Genomic DNA, 20,818 nt, shown 5'->3' with positions numbered 1-20,818 from the left:
AGACTTACAAGCATAAACCCAAGATAAAGGGATAACGAACCCCGATACGCTTGTCGTAGGGTTTTTCTAATGGGAAAACGTGAAAACCTCCCAAAAGGGGACAGAACGTGTTCAGTCCAAGTAGCATCATTTGGCGCTCGTATTTCAATAAGTATTCAAACTATTTAGACGAAACGCCAAAACATTTGTGCCGGATGCCAACCATTGCCGAAAGCTACGGGAAGCAGCACAGCAAATGAATAGTATCATTCAACATCTACGGCATCAGCCAATCCTTGATCTACTTGTTGGTCTCTCTAGATGGACAATTGGAAAAAGCTTCGAGGGCAGGGAGATGTTCAAGAAATGGTTTGAAATGAGGTATAGGCTTACAGAATTTGCACTAGTACACCACATCAAATGCATGGAATTTGCCATGCAACGTCCTGTTTCCGTTACTCACCATGAAGGGACTCAATGAAAGCACACGTTTCACACTTAAAAACAGTTTGTGCTTGGTCTACAGTAGATGTTCAGGCAAATGGGGGAGCCTCCCAGATTCAATGCCCATGCAAGTACAAGGAGGAGTATAGACAACCCTATTTCCAAGCTACTGCTCTGATTATCTATGCCTAACTAACACCAAATGACTAGAAATGGTATGACTATGTGTTCCATTCCAAACACATGCTGAAATGTACTCTTTGCCAATTCCATCAATTTCGCTGTTGGGGAAGCTAAGTCTTACCAGCAGAGCACAAGGTTGATCAGGAAGGCCAAAGAAACATAGGTATGAGTCAACTGCAGCTAACCCCATCACATGCAGAGCCTTTGGAGGACCTGGTCACAGGCAGCAAACATGTCCGAAACCAAGGACTGAATAAAGATATTTGAATAACAGATAGAAGGCAATGCCATATGCTCAGAACAAAACTAAAATGTATGCAATGTGGCTTTTAATAAATTTACATCCATTTCTACAACATTATTTTTTGAATTACGGTGCCCGAAGCTCAAAACTTTTTCAACCGCTGCATTTGTATCCAAAGGAGCAAACCCAATACCGCCGTCAACAACATTGTCATCTCTGCTGTCCCTGGCAAAATGCCTGGGGTATGCACAAAATGATTCTCGGCTTTTGCGACGACTTTCGGCGCGATCTTTACAAACTGTCTTGATGGCATGGGTGCTATGACATGTGGTTCGCCATACAACCTGTTCTGTGTGTTTTGCGCATTCCACCGCCGTGGATTGTCCGCATGCTAATATGACAGCAATATGGTTAAGCGCAAACATCGCTCCAAATCCGGCGTCGGGCCTCCAAGGTTGTCAGCAAGTCCCGAATTGCCACCATCAAATCATCCTCCGCTCAACCCAAAGCCTCAAATCCGCACGGTGGATACTCGGAATGGACCCGTCCCAATTTTACTTTGGCCGCAGCCATACTGACGGCAATGGTTTTGGAAATGTCGGTAACGCCAGTGTCAGCTTTCTCGAGGACCACAACAAGCAAGACTTGGTGGACAAGAACGCTCTCGAAATGGCCGTCTTCCGCCGACTCCGATTGGCGACCAACACTTCCGGTGCGGGAATAATGGAAGAGGACGCCGCTTGGCGTCTGGAAGAGATTCTGACCTAGAACCAGCAACCCAAAATTTCTCTGACAACCACCACAACGTTGTCTGACCTCCAGCAATCGCGCCGTCGTATGTGTGCAAGGTACGTTAATTGTTTGGCACTCCCGTGGTTGCACTCTTTTCCGACAACAAAGACGAGTACAATTGCGTCGGTGGTGCTGACTACACCACCAACAGCATCAAGACCAGGGACAGGTACAAGACCGAGAACGATGACAACAATGACAACAACAAGACTCCACTCCCATCCAAAACCCATTAAAATTGTTTGTAACCCTCCAACAAAGCTTGATGACGCAAGAACCAGAAGAAACGCCCTAAGATGAGAACGCTTCCGTTACAACCCCGTCAACGGTCCAGGACCAACCAATCCATAGTAGCTGTCATTGCAGCCTTCCAGATTGTCGTCCAAAGTTCCCAGAGAGGCCTGCTACCAAAAAGCGGGTCCAGAGAGGCCTGCTACCAAAAAGCGGGTTACCCTGAGATCTCTCATTGGCTCATCGGAGACCCTGCAATAAATATCTTGGCGGGAAAAGTCGGCATCCGGCACAAATTTTTGCTGATTTCTCTAAATAGTTTGAATACTTATTGAAATACAAGCGCCAAATGATGCTATTTAGACTGAACACGTTCCGTTCCCTTTTGGGAGTTTTTCACCTTTTCCCATCCCCCTTTACATTAGTGAATTTCCTCTTTTGTTTGCATTGTATCAGGACCAAAGCCTTGCTCCGAAAAATAAAAAGTATGGCTTGAACTTTCATTGGTCGTCAAGACACCTACAGCGTCATTGTTAGCGATCTTTTTGAACGATGCCATACAGCAAGCAAGATGCATCTGTACACTTATTCAAACCGATAATACAAATGCAACAAATCGTTACGTAGAGGTTACACTTAGTATCGCAGCATTTGATTGTTTGCGCAAAAAAGAAGACAGACAGCATGCTTCTCTACCAACCTAAGGACCATCTACCGTGAAGCTGTCAAAGCTTTCGGCTCCAAAATCGCCACCACTTGCGACAACGGTGTTGCCAACAGTCACTTCGTAAAGGCCTTCGCCATAGGAGCAGCAAATGCCATCGCTGAAGGAATCCGTAATATGAAAAGTGTAGTCTCCAGCAGGGACCAATACCGTCTTCGTAATGATTTGCCCGCGATTAAAAACGGTACCTTTCAGTTGCCTAGCCAACACAGCATTGGTTGCTGCATTTAGCAGTTCCCAACCAGTTTCGCTTGCGTAGTTGTCGTGCTTCACTTGAATCTTTACGGTAGTCAAATCGGTGGTTGGTGGTTCCAAGGAGCCGACACTGACACTTTCAATCTTTGAGGATCCAAATTCACCTCCTGTAGAGACAACGGTACCATCCACCTTCACTGTGTAGCTACCATTTCCCCATGCACAACAGATACCGTCCCAGGCAGAATCCTTGATCTCAAAAAGATATTCTCCTGACGAAACCAGCAGAGCTACGTTTGCAACGTGCCCGTTTGTGACCACAGAATTCCTTGCTTGGGATGCAAGAATTTCATTGGAACCATTCGATTCTGTAAACGTCCAGGATGTTTCCCGAGGATAATTGTCGTGGATGACTTCAATCTCAACTAGGTGTAATTCTTCAGTGCTTGTTTCTTCTGCGGATGGTGACATTGTTGAAACAGTTGTAGGTGCAGCGCTTGAAGTCGAGACTGGCGTAGCGGTCGATGTCGGTACTGGAGCATCCGTGAAAACACTTGAAGGCTGACTGGTTGGAGCGTTTGTCGGAGCAAGAGTGGTAGGCTTATCCGTTGGCGTCACAGTCGGTGGAGCTGTTGGAGCAGGGAAGGTGGGACTCGTGCTAGGCGAAACTGTAGGAAAAACAGTGGGCGGCCCTGTGGGTTGTACAGTCGGAATCGGCGTGGGCGCAGGACTGGATTGTCCCGTTGGTGCGGACGTATCGATGATGACGCCACCGACTTCGAACGTGGTACTATCAGACTGACCAAACGACCCGTCAGAAGCATAAACAACCATACCATCAACCTTGATCTCGAAAGACCCTATTCCATAGGTGCAGCAAATGCCATCGTTGTACACATCCGATATGTCGAACCGAAAGGTGCCGGGGTAAACTCGAATTGTCTCTACAACAACCGTATTGTCGGTTGTGACTTCGCCTGCATTCTGACGAGCAAGTACGCCTCCTCCAGCCACGTTTACTAGGTTCCAGGACGTTTCTTCGGGATATCTATCGTGCGTCACTCTAACACTAATTTCGTGCGGGCCTTCTGTTGTGGGTGCTTGGGTCGGAGCGCCCTCTACCACATCGTCGCCGTCCAGGAAATCAAAAGTCATCATCTCGCCGGCCGGACTTATATTCTCAATGGTGACTCGAGTTTGAACAATGTTACCAAATTTGTAACTATCAGTGTTTGGATAGACATTCGGACCAGGGCCAAGGGACGAAACGCCGCCGCTCCCGCCGTGGAACACATCACCACTATCTCCACCGCGTCCTCGTTCCAAATTGTAGGCCCCGTCAGCTTGCAAGAGCGCTACTCTGTAGTGGTTTCCGTTTTGAGGCCAATTAAATTGGCCTGGGAAGCCCTCTCGATTGAAACTAGCACTGTCGTCAATGTGGTAGATCATAAGTCCCTCCTACAATCAAACGACATTCACAGTCAAAGAGCAAGGCAAGGCATGACAGGATAACAGGTAAGAATTCACGTCGACTCAACAGTCAGCATTATGGCCCATTGGAAAACAAAACAAAACATAAACCTACCCTGGGAATCTGGCTGTCGTATCCCACCCTGCGACGATTCTCAATCACGAGATACTCTCCCTGTGGGAAACCCTTTTGGATGACATAGTAGTCGTCCTCGGTATAAGAAGGTTTAATCTCGATACTTCGAGAGGTTTCCGTCAAGACTGTGGGAGTGACCCAACCTAGCTGGATTTTACACCAAGGATCCATGAGAGGCGGGTACAGCTGCGACCCGTCAAATCCCCAACTGTTGGCCATCAGACTCCAGGAGTTTAGCCCTTGTCCGCCTCCATCGGTGTCGTAGAGATCAGGTAGTCCCAGAAAATGGCCGGTTTCATGAGCTGCAAAGACAGAGTGATTGAGAAATGTGTGAGTTCGTCCCAACAGGAAGTTACTCGGGGCAAAAGTCGAAGCGCGACTACCACAGAGCGCCAGTTCTCCTTGTGTGGTGCCGTTACGCTACGTACCAATGACTCCGATGCGACCAATTGCATTGCCACTAGTGCCCCACAGAGACGGGCTGATGTGGTAGGTGTACACGCTCACACCCGTGTTAGACGTCCAGCCACTCCCGCCACCGTCGTTGATGGAGTATAGCACCCACTTGTGCGACCAGATGCGATTAGGAGCTCCATTCCCTAAGGGTTCAGAAGAAGAGATTGTCAGATATTTATAGGAGAGCACTATCATCTCATGCGACTGCCGTATTTTCTATTTTCGAAACTTACATTCTGCCCCATAGCCCGAGTGCAGAAAGGTAATGGCATCGATTCTGCCGTCGCTGTCCTGATCGAAGTCACGGAAGTCCAATCCACCAGCTTCAACCTGGTCCAGTGCGTTCGCAATGCATTCGTGGACGCGTGCGTCAAGACCGGACCGTCCATTGGCACAGTATATCTCCGTGTATAAGGGGTCGAGGGTCACCCATTGGTAGACGGTGGAATCGAGAATCAATCGACCATTGCTGTTCTCCAAGAACACCTGCTTTACACTACCAGTAGGACAGGACGTGGTGGGACTATCGGCACTCATCAGGTCGTCCACTTCACCCACCGACGGAAGATCCCGAGTAGCGTGATCGCTGAACCGCATAAGGACCACGAGGTTCTTCAAAGTTCCCTGGAGCTTGCGATGGCTGCCATCGATCTCTTCTTCACCCAAGCGGCGACCGTTTTCGTCCAACTGACAGTAAGGCCCACATTGCGCTTCGAGCTGATCGCTCGTTATTTCAATATGTGCGGGGAGGCCAGAGGCTTGGGGATCGCTCTCACCCACTTTCAGATCCGTTCTGGGTACCGCGTTGCCGTTCTCGTCCTGGTCGCAGTAGTAGAAGGTCCTTTCTGGATCAGAAGAGGCTAAATCTTCCTCGCTTGTCCCACCAGTGAACCAGTCCAAGACACCAAGAAAACGTCGACTACGTCTAGTTGGCTGCTCATCCACTGGACAAATAGTGAATCCCTGCTTGTCTTCGAACCAGCTTTCGCCAGGTCCTCCGTGGATGTACATCTCACCTGTGGGGGTTCCATCAGCGTTGGTTTCTTCGAAAGGGAACGGCGAGGCTAGATTGCCCGACACCGTTTTAGTTGTCGTTGCGGCAACGACGACGAAAGCGACCGTGGCTCCGAGTTGCGAAGGAAACTTCATGAGAAAGGCAGGTGACTGTGAGATATTTTAGGCTTCGTTCTTGTGTTGAGGTTTGTCGGGACAAAGAGATTGTGAGACGGGTTTTTGCATCACTATGATTTCCAGAAGACAAGAACCGTAGGAACATAATCATGATTGCTTCACTGGAAGTCCTTTACGAATAGCCTCGATATCTGGGTTCGCTAGAGTCAGTACCGGTTTAATCGTGGTTTCCGACCAGAGTGAATGACCTGTTCTTTGGAAACCTAGCGAGTTCGGATTTTGAATTTGATACATAGGGAGAAGAAATATTTTCCTTTAAACAATTTAAAACTGGCATTTGAAATGACCAACGTATAAATGCATTCTATGGGATGGTAAACAGTGTGTATCGGAAGAATTTACAGTTAGGTATTGCTGCTTTGCTACCAGTTCATTTGATATCGCGGACATTGGATTACGGTACTGGACAACTAACTTTATTACTATTAAACTCACGATTGTAAATACTTCAAGACCGCTCTCAGACCAGAATCCAATCGCGGTTCTTCAGCGCTGTTGAATTCTTCGATTTCATTGTCAGTTTCGACAAACACTATTCCGCTTTATCTGTTAGGCCGATTCTATGTGCAATCACAATTGCCAATATCGAGGTACTATGTGCCAGTACCGTAGTTGACAGTGACCTGACCAGTCAGTTTTGAAGTTGAATACGGTGTTATCTGTTAAGGTCTCTAGCTAGAAAGTAGGTCGTGAGGGCTTGGTTTGCAGAGCAACTACCTATTTGGATTCCAGGATAACATTTACGATGAGAAACCGCGACGAAGTCTCACGTTTCTCATCCGTAGTGTTATCAAACCGAGAATGTACATGAAACCGGAATAGCTCCTGACAGGGAATGGACAAATTATGATTTACTGTCAATTGTAAGTTTAAATATTCAATTACGAAACTTGATATTCATCGCGCTACTACCATCATATTTCTACGGGGTCTTTGAGAAATTCTGTCTTCGATTCTGGAAAAGAAGCCCACCATCAGTCACTTACAGAGATCTCGCGACCGAATGGACATGCTCTGTCAATGATTGCCCTTTGGAGAACGGCATCCTCTCTCAGTTACTTTACAGTTGATTCTTGAAGATTGGTTGTGCTGACAGTGGGTTGCTTACATAGGTCGCTGCGTCCGTGTAAATGGAATGAAGCAATGATGGTGTCTAGGATTCTCACGGGAAGCATTCGACGAAAATGGATTGATCTGTCGTTTTGGAGGCGTTGTCGGTGGCAATCGACACTTGCGTCTGCGCTGGATCGGCACGAAGAATCTGGTCAGAATCCTTCGACGACACGAATGAATCTCTTCACGGCTGTCAACGACGCCATGCGCGTAGCACTTCGAACGGACGAGACAGCAATTGTGTTTGGCGAAGATGTCGCCTTCGGTGGGGTCTTTCGCTGCAGCCACAATTTACGCGAGGAATTTGGGGCGGACCGCGTCTTCAATACACCGCTTTCCGAAAACGGCATCGCTGGCTTCGCTGTTGGCTACGCCGCAACAGGCGGTACTGCAATCGGTGAAATACAGTTCGCCGATTACATCTTTCCAGCCTTTGACCAAATCGTCAACGAACTCGCCAAATTCCGTTACCGCTCCGGAAACCAGTGGAACGCGGGAGGTGTTACGCTTCGTGCTCCCTGTGGGGCAGTCGGTCACGGAGGACACTACCATAGTCAATCACCTGAAGCGTATTTGGCGCACACGCCTGGGATTCGTGTCGTCATGCCACGGGGGCCCAAAGCGGCCAAGGGATTGCTGCTGGCATCAATTCGTTCCAGAGACCCCGTCGTATTTTTGGAGCCCAAGGCTCTGTATCGAGCGGCGGTGGAAGATGTACCCGTGGGTGATTACGAAATTGAATTGGGAAAGGCAGAGATTCTGAGACCCGGTGAGGACGTAACAGTTGTGGGTTGGGGTGGCCAACTTCGCGTTTTGGCAAAGGCCTGTGCACTGGCTGCCGAGCTCGGGATTGACTGCGAATTGATTGATCTACAAAGCATCTTACCCTGGGACTTTGAGACGGTTGCCGCGTCGGTAAGCAAGACCGGGAAGCTTGTCGTAAGCCACGAGGCTCCCATAACTTGTGGCTTTGGGGCCGAGGTTGCGGCGACTGTTGCCGATCGGTGCTTTTGGAATTTGGAAGCACCCATTAAGCGTGTGTGCGGGTACGATACGCCATTTCCTCTGATTTACGAAAAGTACTATATTCCGGACGAGCTTAAGAATCTGGAAGCCATCAAGACTGTCGTTGAAGCAGCTAAATAAAGAAGTCGTACGCTCTAACGCAGATCTCTTCGTCAGTGGCATGCTGGTCCATTCAATAAGATTTAGTAGCTACGCAAGGCAAAATTAAACGAACGCCTTTGGCAAAAATACTCTAGGCTCGTGAAACGTTGTATCAAAACCAGCTTTTCTTGACTTCCACCTTCCCGGAAGAAGATCCCTTGGGAATTTTCTTAAAGCGACGCTTGGGCGCACCACAGGGAGGACACGAATAGCTGTCCGGCAGAGCCGCCCATGCCTTGGGGCCTTTGGTGAAGACGTAGCCACAATCCTACGGAGGGATTGAATAAAAATTTCGGGTGAGAGAAATCAAGCAGACAACTTCGGTTCGCAGCGCACCGCGTTTGCGGTATGCCACCGTACAACGGTATCCTCCAATGCAACGTACCGGGCAGAGGTAATCACCAGGACTGCCGTCATCCTTGGGTTGTCCAAAAAAGTACAATTGGGTCGATGACGGTCCGGAACGTACGGCGGCAGTGGAAGGGATCGTGATTGGCACAAATCCCCGTATCAAACTCAGAAGACTTAACAGTATGAGCAGGATGGAGACGCGACGACCCGAAGCAACAACTGCTTTCGCCATGATGGATTACTTTGTCTACAAACGTGAAAGTACAAAAACGGAACAAGGTGCGGAAACTTCCTTGAGACTTGCTTCGATGACTTCTTACTCGAAGATATTATTGGCTCAAAGTATGGGGAGCAAGAAGGGTTGATTCTATTGAACGCTTACTAGGTACAGTCGAAACCGAAATAGAGGAAAGGTTTGCTCTTCGTTGGATTGTTGTCGTGGTCACAAACACAAACAGTAAACACCACTATTCGGATGGCACCGAATGTTGCGAACGTCGCAGAACATTCCCGCGTCATGGAATCACGAACACGTCACACTTTCTGGGACATGTCCTATATCATGTACGATACCACATTTAATGGCTATTCCTCTAGACTACAAGCACGCCCAGCCATCGCCTCACGGAATCCTCAGAGTCAGCGGTGGGAAAGCCTGCATGTGGGTGGCCTGAAAGCAAAACGATGGGAACAAGAAGGTAGACGTCTCGAGTAATGCCAAACAGTCAAATCAGCCTGATCCTGGAGCAACGGTAGTCAGCGAATCCACACGAAATTCCCACTAGAACGAATTGAGGCAGACCTGGACGGTGACTTTAGAGAGATATTTGGATTTCAATTTCTCTGTCAGTGGTCCACCTCGACTGTCCCATTTGTTGCGATTTAAAGTCGACGAACGCCTCGACGATGAGATCTTCGGCGCTACGTAGCGTTGCAACTAGGTCCACTCGTCGACACAGGTATTGCAGTCGACCGATGGTTCGGCTGACGGCTCCCTTGACTTCTTTATTCAGTACGAATACGACTACCTTGCCTCCGATACTACCTGATCCGTCTCCTCCCGCTCCACTGGAAGAAAAGCCTTCCACGGGCCTACTACAAAGACTCTGGGACCGATACTCAGTCCCCGGACAGCAACGTCGCATTCAGATGGCGGAATCTCTCTTTGAAGCAGCGACATTTCAAGCATCGGACCCGTAAGTCTCTCGGAAAGAGTTTTCTAAAAAGCGCTTTCCTTAAACCTTTCCATGCTCAAATTTTTTCGCATGCTTTCCAGTCGCTGGTATGGCCCTGCTGGAATTGGTCGTGAATTTCGTCCTCGTCACGCTCTTCTGACTCTGCATCTGTGGTTCCTTCACAAGCGCTTGGCTGCTGACGAGTTTGACAAGGAGACTGCCCTCATGATCCAGGAAGAACTCTTCAACATTCTCTGGGAGGATACCACTTGTCGCATTCGCCAACAAGGCGTCAACGAACTCGCCGTCAACAAGAATCTCATGAAGGTACAGCAGTACACATTTTTACATCTCACGCATTACGATCACGCCTACTCGGCATTCCTCGACAAGCCGGAAGAGCGACTCAAGGAATTGCGCAAAATTGTCTGGATGCACATCTTTGTACGAGACGCGCAAGTCGAACGACGAACCGATCAATTGGATCGAATTGCCTGGTACATTGAAGCGAATTATCAGAATATTATGATGGATTGGCCCGACGAGTATTATCGACACGCGCGGGTGAAATGGGTAGACTTGCCGGATTTTAGCAACTTGAAAGACGCCTCGGGGAAGATAATGGAGGAGACTCCGGTCCACGCCGATGACGTGTTGCCGCATCCTTGGCGTCGCAACATTACCTTGAAAGGAACCTTTTACTACTGGAATCCCGAGACAATGCTGAGTAGCTGGGAGAGACCAACTGAATGAAAACCTCAATTAATTAATCAATGCGTGCACATTTGATCAATCAAGGCATGACCTTTGAACACCTCTAGCTTGTGTTCTTCCAGCTTTGATTGTCCTTTCGTCGTGACTGTAGTATGTGCACATGAACAAGTTCATTGCTTTTTCTGTTTTTAGAGTTATTGTTAGCTGCGAATACTATTAGATCTTCCCCAAGAACCCCTCCCCTAGTTTCTCCATGAAAAAATAAGAATGGAATTTCGGTAAAGAATCCAACTTCATCGAACCAGATTGCAAAGACAGTAAGAGAATAACAACAGCTGCACCATGGTTCCATAGAAATTGACGGTTCTGACAAGCATCGAGCATTCATAGAAAACTTCACGCTGGAACATCGGCTGGAAACGGGGGTAGTGCCATTCGAGATGCTGTCGTCGCTACCTCCGGAAATCTTACATCGAATTTTGTTTTTCTTTTGCGACGGTCTTTCGTTGTCTACCTTGGTCTTGTCTTTGACTACCTCCTCGATGTATGGAGAACTTTCTACAAAACTCGTTCCAACTGTTGTTTGCGAGCGCTTACAGCGCATCGCGTCGAAAATTGAGAGCAGCGTGCAAGATGCTGGAGATTTCGTAAATGTAAAAGGCGCAGCCGACTGGATTCGCTCTGTAGCACAAGGCAACACCAGCAGAATGAGAATACTATCCGAAAATGCGGCGGTCCTCGACATGCTGGAAGAAAGCTTACAGACCTATTCGGATCCTAGTAAAGGAAGGTATCTTTGGCCCGTCTGGTTCGGCCAGCTGAGCATTGATTCGTTCGTGACTGGCACGCGACTCCGGAATACGGCGCGAGTTGTTATTACGGCACCCATGCAGTACCCGAGCTTCATACCGGGTAGTAGCTTGGTCACTAACCATACTCCCTGCGCTGTCCTCCGCTGCGAACCACGAAATATTGTTCCCATTCCGCCCTGGGGTAGGATTGAGGGCATCGACGCCGAAGACCAGGACGTTTTGCGGCCCGTACTTCAGAGACTCGAAACATGGGGACAAGTTGGCGTTCCAGTCGGATACTATACAGATCCGTTGGATATTCGTATCGTGACTAACGGACAAGCACAACAACTAACGGAACGAGTCTTTCGCCCGAGAACGTCGTGGGTTCTAGACACTCCCGAACCGTCCCTAGTTTGTTGTTGGCAGGACGACTCAGCAGAACTGAGTGACAATCGTGAATACGTGTCCTACATAATTGAAATGCTGAAGGCTCGCTCCCGGTTACGGAAAGTCAAGGAGCCTCCCTATCGAGAGTATGCGCCTGCCCAAGCTCTAAGATGAACACCTCCTTCTCGTCCTTTCTCGAATCAGGAAGATCTTTGGTGTAAACCATCATGGGGTTCTATTGGCACGATTGTGTGCGCAGTTTGTGTTGCCAGCAAACACAAGACTTGACGAGACTATGAGTCCACACCATTTCCATCGCCATTTCATATTTAGAACCACGGAAACGGACAGCCGAATATCTTCGCCTAACAATGGACAAATTATGTAATACGTCTTTGATACAATGCGTCAGTCAACTTTGTCGCTGGTGCGAGAAATTTGCAGTTTCCCTTGCCTGGTCAAGGTTGTTGAGCCGGCGGACAAATTTCCTCTGCCTCTGAAGTACTGTCGAGGAAATGCGCTCGTACTTCTGGGTCATCTTTTGATGACGAGCACCTTTTTTGTGGTCGCTGGATCCGCCTGGCTTCTCGAGCGTCTTGTTTGCCTAGACTAACCGCTCTACTGGTACAGTACTGAGATACCTTCACCGCCTTTTTCCTTAGTTTTTCCACATCAGTGGCTCCGTTTGATCGCTGCTTCTCTTGTTCCTTTAAAACTGCTTCAATGATGCTTTTGATCTTGAAGTGCACTTCAATCTCAGCGCCATCGCTAAGACTATCTTCCAATCCTCGCATGCATTCCCCACTGTTCCCGACCTGGCTGCTGCCCCGTCCGATTTCATTGGCCAGTCTACGCTGCTCCTCTAAGACAGTGAAAACCTCAGTCGGGGGTATACCATATGTTCCCTCGGTCGAGCTCCTCCATTATATAAGAACAATTGGTCGACACCGTCAAGGCTGCATCAAAAGAGACGGACTTTCTTTCCCGCCGTTCGACCTTTCCATTCTCTATAGTACTTGGTTGCAGTGGTGCCTGATTGAGTAGCGTAGATGCTCGAGACGGCGCCGAAGGCAAGAAAGATCGATGAATCATGATGTCTTCTGAGGAGTGGTTCCATATTCTCGCGCTGCAAAGATGGCTGCTTCGAGTAAGTGTGAATCGAAGATGAAAGCAGATGTTTGCCAAAGCATGTTTCGGGAACCAACAATTACACAGTATACTCGCTTGAAGATGTATAACGGTACGAGTGTTTCCAAGTGGGGATAGGCGTCATTGGCCGATGGCAATAGGGACCAACAAACCAGTGGGTCTCGGCATTTATTGTCAAACTTGTTTCCAGACTATAGAATCCGCTTTCCAAATAAGCAATTGAAATTACTTTGGACTCTATTGACAGACTATACCGTAGGCAATAGCCGAATAGAATTCTGGAGCCACGGTCCATAAAGACTGTGGTTGCCTTGCCTCCTTAGGCTTATGTGGCCCGTCTATCCTACTTTCCGAGAAATTAACTTGTATTTGCTCTTGTCGATGACATAACGTTCCTGCAGAAGATATAGCCTTACCACGTGCGCATTAATAGAGAAACGTCTGCTGAACTATTGAGACATGTGTGACCATTTTAAAAGTTGTTCTCATAAGCCCCGAACCAAATTATCTATCACTCTGAACAACAGTCAATACATGTCCGGGTACCGCTGTTGGAGTTTTCCGGGTTTCTCGACCTTGCCCGAATCACTACGAGATGATGATGGGAATAGAGAAATCGTGAACGAGTTGTACTGACTGTGACTGTGACTGTGATTGGGCCTCTAGCTCTAGGAACAAGTTGGAATTCAAAAGTCAAAACTCCGGTGTGTGTTCTTGCAAATGAATGGCAATCCAAGAAACGCGCGATCGTGATATCCGTCACGGGAAAACATTGATCACAAGGGACAAGACACAATGAACAATGAGTTGGAAGGAAGCGCCGAAAGAAGTGTTGGCGGTGAAATGGTTGTGTCGGACGACGTCCTAAAGTCCAACGTCTTGTACCAGACTGGAGAAAGTCACGAGGAACTCGAAAGAACCGCAGACGCAGTTTCCTGCACCGGGGTCGTACCCGCTCCAGACGAAAGCATCGATGTACCGGTAGCGTTCGTAATCGACCCTCCTCGAGGCTGGAGTGAAAGATTGCGCGACGACCTGTTGCGAATTCTGGATGGTCGTCTCTTTCAGGTACTCGGTATCTTTGTCCTCGTGGGAGTGATTGCGGACGGAGCGTTGTTTTTCTTTTTTCTCATGGGATGGCAAACGCTGTGTCGTCCACGAACCGACTGCAATCCCCGGAACGATATTTACAACATTAGTGTCCAGATTCTGAACGGTTTGTTTACGTACATGGCGACCGTTTCCATGCCCTGGCGATGTACCAACTGGATGCACACCGTTGGATGGAGTTGTCCCCACCGCCGCAAGAATGATCCGGGTTTTGATTTGTACGGACTACCGACGCGTAGCCTGTGGTTCCACCTGCCGTTGCGGCAACGGGGACTGATTCTGTTTGTTTTGATTTGGAACTGCCTGTTTCAGTACATCAATCAAGCCATACGGATCGTGTACTGGAGCTACGATTTGCAGGCGACGCATCCAGGAAACATCCACACCAACGTGTTTTTCGCAGCCAGTTTTCTGGCGGCGGGAATTGGCGGAGGCCTGCTGCTCTACTTTGCGGGACAATTGCGACGGCAACATCCGGGAAAGTTTGATCCGGGCCCGTTGGCCACCGCACGAAGCTTGTGGCGTCAATATTTCTCCAAGGTTCGCGGGAAGGAGGAGACAACGAAGGAAGACGACGATGACGAAAAAGAAAACGCAGCCGACGAGTCGTCGCAACCTCCGTTAGTCTTCTGCGAGTCCGACGAACGGCAACATCCGGATCCTACCCGCGATCTAAGGCGCGCCAATGTGTTGCGTTCCAGCCGCGACGAATTGCGACTGTGGGCCATGTAGCGAACGTAGTGTGGTTGTTGTTGTTGTTGGCTACATTCTTAATGGTTGCTTGGTTATATCATTCATGGTTGGCTACTAACAATAGTTACTCTTCACTACTAACTGTAAAATTGGATACTTCGGTACGCACCCAGGCGTCCGTGTTCGACTCTCCACCGTCACGAACGGTCCTGCCCACGTCCCGCTCCGATCCAATCTAACTAAACTGCATTTGGTTTTGTCCCTGCTGGCACTGCTGGAGCTGTTCATACAAAAAGTGGCAGGCTTGCTGGTCGCCCTGGTTGTGCTGGAGGCATTCGTAGAACATGGTCTTGTCCTGCGCACAGGCTCCTTGGATGGCCGAAGGATTCGCTGGCGCCGCGTCCACGCCGGCCGCCATGTTTGGTTCCGGGGCGGCGGCTTCACCGCCACCAAAGCTTCCAGCGACGGCACCCACGGCGCGGTGCGCAATGGCGGACCCGGTTCCAAAGGCCATTCCTTGCGCAATGGTACTGCCGATTCCGGAAAGCATGCCGCCACCGCCGCTGGACTGCGGAGCCGGGACGGTACTCTGCTGGGGAGCCGGAGTCGTGGCGGGTTTGGCTTGGGTGGAAGCCGGACGGGAAACCGGACGAGATGCGGGGCGTGCCGCGGGACGCGATGGCGCGGCACGACCGAAACTACCACCTCCTCCACGACGAGAACGCTGTTTCCAAGCCAATGAGGAAAAGGAACCGTGTGAGTCAAATCCATCGTGAGACAATCTTGTGTTTTCGGGACCCAACGACGAGATGACGCGACACACACTGGTGGAAACGTCACGTATCGACACGCCTCGTTGACATTCACCGGTAGCGCGATGCCAAAGGCTTCCTTTCCATGGGCGGTGAACGCGCACGCACACGAATGGACACCGCCGGGGAACGGTGACCACCCATTCGTCTACGTTCCCGACGTTCCCCTAGTTCCGTAGGTAATTCTCGACAATTGATTGAAAGGTACTGTACGGGATCTACTTACAGCCATGATTGTTGTTCTAATGAAGGTAACTGAGACGAGAGAGAGAGAGTAACGACCAACGATTCGCAGGGATTTTGCTACTTGTGTGTGTGTGTGTAACGAAAGGAACGTGTTGTTCGTGGTACGCACACTACGGGTAGTTCTGCGGCGTGAAAAGGTACGCGGAATCACGCAGTGTCATCGATGGCCAATGGCCAAAGGAACGAATCCCAAATACCACCACCACCACTACCAACACAGCCACACCCAGCAGCAGCAACACCCGTACCAGACGTGCGTAGCTTACGGTACCGCACCGTACCGTACAATGCAGTACAGTGTGGGCAGTGCTCGTGCCCGGCTTCCTTGCGCTTCGACGGCTATCGCGTACGTAGAAATCTACCTTCGCATGGTACCGAGGGAAAGGCGATCTTGGACGTGGCAACCTTCGCGGGATGGAATCCGGCGTGTAGAATCTTGGTAATGCGTCAACAATAGTCTATAGGCACACACACATCGGAAAGATCGAACATGTCTGCGAGGAGGTTGTGATGCCGTATTCGTAAAGATACCGGATACAGGTACCACCAGTATGCTGACAGGGAAGAGCAAATCACACACATTTACTGTTGCTGTTACTGTGTCACATCATTGCAGTCACTCTCCGCACCCAACCCCACCCCACCCCGCCCCCGGTAGGCGATACCCGATTTCCTACTCCAGCAACACGAAAAAGGATCGGTCCGACGTAAGAGGACTTGCCAACGCCCACGTTGCGATTCAGCGGTTCCGACGAACGGTTTCGAGCATCGTTATTCCTTCTCATCTATCGAACACCTACAGTCATACCAATAAAAATTGGCTTCCGCTTACAGTTAGTAATGACCCCGTTGCGTTGCGCGTTCGTGGTCTGGATCGGCTGGCTACGACACTTTGACGCCGCGGCGGCGTGGACGAGTCGGACGGCGTGGTCGCCAGGATTCCGTTCGTCCCGAGACGTCGCGACGGGATGTGCGGCAGCTCCGGCGGACGCGAAAAGCGATGCCGTCGCGGCGGTGACGGGCGTCACGCTCAAGGTGGCACTCGACGCCAACGGCGCCGCCGCCGATCGAGCGGCAAACGAATCGTTACGCTTTACGTGCGGAGAGGCCTTGGATATGGTCCACCGCTTGCGTTGTTGCAGTGACGCCGTTTTGGTGGGACGTGGAACCGTCCAAGCGGACAATCCCTCGCTCACCGTACGACGCACCCCCTGCGACCGTCAACCTCTCCGGGTGGTGTTGGATCCGCGATTGGAACTGCTCCGACAGAAAACGGACCAGGGTGCCCGCTTCGCACTGTTGGAAGACGGACTCACCACGGTTGTGTACCACACTGTACCCGACTTGGACGAAGACTCTTTGAATTTGCTGGAAACCATCACTGTCGTATACGTCCCGCCGACCAAACCATCCGGCGACAATGTGCCCCATGGTGACTACCTCTCCGCTGCGACGCTGACACGGGATTTGCGCGACCGCTTCGGGGTCAACCATCTCATGGTCGAAGGTGGTCCCCTCACGGCCCGACAATTTCTCTACGAACACCAAGTGGACCGGGTCATTCTCGTTCACGCTTCCCTGTGCTTTCGGCAGCCGTTGGAGTCGGGTTTGACCGAAAAAGTACTCGTCGATGCCGGATTGGAAAAATTGGGCACGGAACCTTGTGGAGTCGACCAAATTGAATACTGGTCCCGACCCGAGCTGCCCTGGCCAACGACGGAACTATCCAAGTGGCCTTGACCGGCAGCATTTCTAGTATTGGTTCTAGGGTTGGACGCGGTTGGACCGGGCACAACGTAAGGTACACGTTCTGGACAGTGAACCGTGGAGAGGCTTGACTGTGCACTCGTGCGTTTCCAATACGGTACGCTAGCGTAGACTCGACGGTACAAACGCCATTGGCAAGATTTTGGAAAGAAAAAGGCGAACCAACTTGATTGGTAGAACCAATTGTATAAATGTTGTAGTTTATGGGCTCTCGAGTGACCGGTGTTTTCCTCTGGGACACTTCCGTTGCACTTTTCGAAAGTCACGGTCAATAGTGAACGGAATTCGGAGCAAGACCAGAAATGTCTTTTTATATAGGCAAGTCCTAACTTCAAGTGCTATCTAAAATAGTTCACTTAAGAGCAGCCGACAATCATCTGGAGAGATTGGGTGTTGGGCCACAAATCAGGAATTCTCCGATCATTACCATTACCACAATTTCTGTGTAACACCGTATCAAAGCAATCGTCAGCATTTTCCTTTATATTTGGTAACCACCACAAAAAGTCTGCGGTTATTTCCCAAACCGTGAAAAATCTTCCGAGTACCCCATTCGCTGTCTGTTCGCGTTCGGTGTGTCCACCCTACTAGAGACCGAACATTCCAATATTTTTGATGGGTACGCATAGGCTCAAAGAACTGTGCCAAGGGAAAGCCAAACCAGTTTATCGTTCTCATGGCGTTGACCATTGCACAACAACGAGCTCTCGCGGCCATGCCGAAAGTAGTGGGTTCTACTTCCTTTTTCTTCAGTAGTCTGATTGTTTGGACGGTCGTTCGAGACAAGCGGAAGCGTAGCAAAACCTACCACAGGCTAGTGGCGGGAATATCTTGTATCGACATTTCGACTTCGTTCTGGTTGGCCCTTTCTACTTGGCCAATTCCTCGCGAGTCGGGTGTCCAATGGGCTGTTGGGACTACAGAGACATGTGAGCTCCAAGGTTTCTTCACCCAAATCGGCAACGCGGGTCCCATCTACAACACGAGCCTTTTGTTATACTATCTACTAACAATCCGATACGGATGGAAAGACCAAAGTATCGGAAGAATCGAGCCATTCCTTCACACAATTCCCCTAGTTTGGGGTATTGGAACGGCCGTAGCAGGGATTCCGTTGCAGTTATTCAACAACGCCACCTTTTGGTGTTGGATTGCGCCTCATCCAGGTCGACTTGAGCCACACGCGGCCGACATCTATCGATGGGCCTTCTTCTACGTGCCGCTGTGGCTTGCAATTGGGTCGGTCACCACAACACTGTTACTGATCTTCCTTCACGTTCGCAGAATTGAAAGGGCAACGGAACAGTATCAGGCAGATTTCTATACCCGAAACTCATTCGCCAGAACGACCTCCGGTGAAAATTTGGAAGGGAGAACTCATTCATCCGATTCAATGGGTGGGTTCACTGTCGTATCGCAACGTCAATTCCGATCAAGCTTTTCAGCTTCTTCGTTGTCGAGTGGTCGAACAAGAAGAGTTGCCAATCAGTGTCTGTGCTACGCCGGCGCCTTTTATTTCAACTGGGTCTGTGTTTCGGTACGATTCCGAGTTGCGATGAGTCTCGGTTGTAACAATCGACCTTTGCACTAATCATCCTTGTCAACTTTTTCTTAATTGCGGCAGATTGTGCGATTGATACAGACTTTTGATGGTGACGCTCCCTACGCGTTGCTGCTACTCTCCGTCCTCACTGTGCCCATTCAGGGTCTCCCAAACTTTTTAGTATATCTCGGTCCAACGATTTGGCAGGATTGGAAGGATCGGAAACCCAATCAGAAGCCATACCGGGAATCCGGTACACTGCAGCAATCAAGTAAGCAACAAGAGGCATCGAAACTAGCAGCAGCCGGGAATGACGACGGTACCAAGCGCGTCATTGAGAAGGATTTGGAAAACCTGACTGCACTGTGAAGGCGAGACTACGAGTTTGATACATAGAGCGTATCGTGCTCTTAAATCAAGTACAAGGATACGCCATGTAATTTACAGCACTCGTACAATGAAATGAAAGAACAAAGGATTACTGTTGTGTTAGTTTCCTAAAAAGATCCATCAAAGCGTCCTGAAAACCAAGATGATACAGGTCGTTCGGTTTCGTTTCGTGATTGAGACGTGTAATAGGGAATCAAATATTATGTCACAGCGAGAGACTTATTTATCCAATTAAGTAGCAAACGAATTTGCATCATTATTATTTTATTCAGCCTTTTATTATTAAAATGAACCCGCAATACCAGATGAAATCATCCCTTATCAAATTCCCGACGAACACGCCATAATTTTGCGACCAAATTGGTTGTGCGTATGACGGGTACCTTACCCACTACACCATGGAAGCGACGCCTTTGTGGGAGCGTTCCAAGGAAAACGCCGCTCCGTTGGAGCGGGGACGTAGCGTTGTCGCACTGGAGCGATCCATTGCTGCGATGGAAAGTGAAGAGGATCGCAGAGAACAATCACGCCTGAGTGAACACTACGAGCGCTTAGTCCGTACTTCTGAGGCTTTGGATTATGAAGCTAGCGGCGACGACGACCCACTGATACACTGGCTTTCTTACATAAAATATCATCAAGATGCCTTTCCGTCCGATACACACTCGCAGTTTCTTTTGTTTGAGCGTTGTTTGCGTGCCTTGTCTCCCATTCAGAAGTACGCCAACGATCCCCGCTTCGTCCGCGTGTGCTGCATGTATGCGGACAAAACCGATCGTCCACTGGAAGTTTTCCAGCATCTACATCAGCAAAGGATCGGGAGCGATATTGCCGTGTTCTGGATGGCCTGGGCCTTTAAGGCAGAGCAGCAGCAGAATTATCAGTTTGCTGAAAAGATCCTGGATAAGGGTATTCGGAAAAAGGCGCAGCCTCTCAAATTGCTTCTACAGCGGCACAAACAGTTTCAAAGGCGCATGACTCGGCATTGGTTGAATGCCACGCAAGCGGAGGAGGAAAATGAAGACACGCTAGAGCAATCCTCCGCTCGTGGCGTACTGGGAGCCTTGTCGGATGAGAGGATAAGCAGAAATGATCGCGCCGCCGTCGCTTCTTTAAATGTTGTACCTTCGCGGACTACCTCGAACTTGTCGACATTTAGTGACCGAAACGCCTCCCATCGATCACAGCTACAAACACGGTCAAATACGTCTACAAAGGGGGCGTTTGCTATTTTTGTGGATCAAAATGAAGAGAACAGCGGTTTTTCCGGATTCAACGATTCGACACCGGGGGAGGATGCCATACAAACTCGCCAGCGTCTGGAACGAGAGGAAGATCGCAAAAAGGAAAATACTCAGGCTG

At 49.6% G+C, this 20,818-nt stretch overlaps 8 protein-coding genes across 8 annotated transcripts; 5 read left to right on the top strand and 3 right to left on the bottom strand.

Annotated features, from left to right (window-relative positions):
- Nucleotides 1-1,246: 1,246 nt before the first annotated feature.
- On the top strand, nucleotides 1,247-1,618 carry PHATRDRAFT_34180 (predicted protein; the record flags this gene model as incomplete). Its single annotated transcript, XM_002178643.1, has 1 exon — nucleotides 1,247-1,618. One exon carries the CDS (start codon nucleotides 1,247-1,249, stop codon nucleotides 1,616-1,618), a length of 372 nt encoding a protein of 123 aa, XP_002178679.1.
- A 791-nt stretch (nucleotides 1,619-2,409) lies between these two features.
- On the bottom strand, nucleotides 2,410-6,085 carry SMP1 (metalloprotease). The gene is made up of 4 exons (XM_002178365.1): nucleotides 5,088-6,085; nucleotides 4,827-4,997; nucleotides 4,378-4,700; nucleotides 2,410-4,250 (listed from the first exon to the last, which is right to left on the bottom strand). Exons 1-4 carry the CDS (start codon nucleotides 6,001-6,003, stop codon nucleotides 2,574-2,576), a joined length of 3,087 nt encoding a protein of 1,028 aa, XP_002178401.1. The 5' UTR covers nucleotides 6,004-6,085; the 3' UTR covers nucleotides 2,410-2,573.
- A 1,247-nt stretch (nucleotides 6,086-7,332) lies between these two features.
- PHATRDRAFT_11021 (predicted protein) lies at nucleotides 7,333-8,304 on the top strand (the record flags this gene model as incomplete). The annotated part of the gene is made up of 1 exon (XM_002178642.1): nucleotides 7,333-8,304. One exon carries the CDS (start codon nucleotides 7,333-7,335, stop codon nucleotides 8,302-8,304), a length of 972 nt encoding a protein of 323 aa, XP_002178678.1.
- Nucleotides 8,305-8,437: 133 nt separating this feature from the next.
- PHATRDRAFT_34177 (predicted protein) lies at nucleotides 8,438-8,908 on the bottom strand (the record flags this gene model as incomplete). Its single annotated transcript, XM_002178364.1, has 2 exons — nucleotides 8,438-8,593; nucleotides 8,711-8,908. 2 exons carry the CDS (start codon nucleotides 8,906-8,908, stop codon nucleotides 8,438-8,440), a joined length of 354 nt encoding a protein of 117 aa, XP_002178400.1.
- Nucleotides 8,909-9,370: 462 nt separating this feature from the next.
- On the top strand, nucleotides 9,371-10,618 carry PHATRDRAFT_44692 (predicted protein). Its single transcript, XM_002178641.1, has one exon. The coding sequence runs from the start codon at nucleotides 9,924-9,926 to the stop codon at nucleotides 10,602-10,604; it is 681 nt and encodes a 226-aa protein (XP_002178677.1). The 5' UTR covers nucleotides 9,371-9,923; the 3' UTR covers nucleotides 10,605-10,618.
- A 4,174-nt stretch (nucleotides 10,619-14,792) lies between these two features.
- PHATRDRAFT_44691 (predicted protein) lies at nucleotides 14,793-15,811 on the bottom strand. The gene is made up of 2 exons (XM_002178363.1): nucleotides 15,737-15,811; nucleotides 14,793-15,422 (listed from the first exon to the last, which is right to left on the bottom strand). The coding sequence occupies exons 1-2, from the start codon at nucleotides 15,740-15,742 to the stop codon at nucleotides 14,934-14,936; spliced, it is 495 nt and encodes a 164-aa protein (XP_002178399.1). The 5' UTR covers nucleotides 15,743-15,811; the 3' UTR covers nucleotides 14,793-14,933.
- Nucleotides 15,812-16,445: 634 nt separating this feature from the next.
- On the top strand, nucleotides 16,446-17,496 carry PHATRDRAFT_44690 (predicted protein; the record flags this gene model as incomplete). The annotated part of the gene is made up of 1 exon (XM_002178640.1): nucleotides 16,446-17,496. Exon 1 carries the CDS (start codon nucleotides 16,597-16,599, stop codon nucleotides 17,494-17,496), a length of 900 nt encoding a protein of 299 aa, XP_002178676.1. The 5' UTR covers nucleotides 16,446-16,596.
- Nucleotides 17,497-19,854: 2,358 nt separating this feature from the next.
- PHATRDRAFT_10954 (predicted protein) lies at nucleotides 19,855-20,481 on the top strand (the record flags this gene model as incomplete). Its single annotated transcript, XM_002178639.1, has 1 exon — nucleotides 19,855-20,481. A coding segment is annotated over one exon (627 nt), but the record flags the coding sequence as incomplete, so codon positions are not given.
- Nucleotides 20,482-20,818: the final 337 nt, after the last annotated feature.

The sequence above is a fragment of the Phaeodactylum tricornutum genome, chromosome 4, assembly GCF_000150955.2.
Source record: "Phaeodactylum tricornutum CCAP 1055/1 chromosome 4, whole genome shotgun sequence".
NCBI lineage: Eukaryota > Bacillariophyta > Bacillariophyceae > Surirellales > Neidiaceae > Phaeodactylum > Phaeodactylum tricornutum.
Note: the sequence above shows the minus strand (reverse complement) of the source record. Positions and strands in the feature narration are given on the sequence as shown.

Coding starts and splice junctions, on each gene's coding strand:
- PHATRDRAFT_44692 (XM_002178641.1), top strand. CDS start 9,924: ATGCTCAAATTTTTTCGCATGCTTTCCAGTCGCTGGTATGGCCCTGCT.
- SMP1 (XM_002178365.1), bottom strand. CDS start 6,003: ATGAAGTTTCCTTCGCAACTCGGAGCCACGGTCGCTTTCGTCGTCGTT. Junction 4,998..5,087: donor CTCGGGCTATGGGGCAGAAT/GTAAGTTTCGAA, acceptor CTGAACCCTTAG/GGAATGGAGCTCCTAATCGC. Junction 4,701..4,826: donor TGGTCGCATCGGAGTCATTG/GTACGTAGCGTA, acceptor CTGTCTTTGCAG/CTCATGAAACCGGCCATTTT.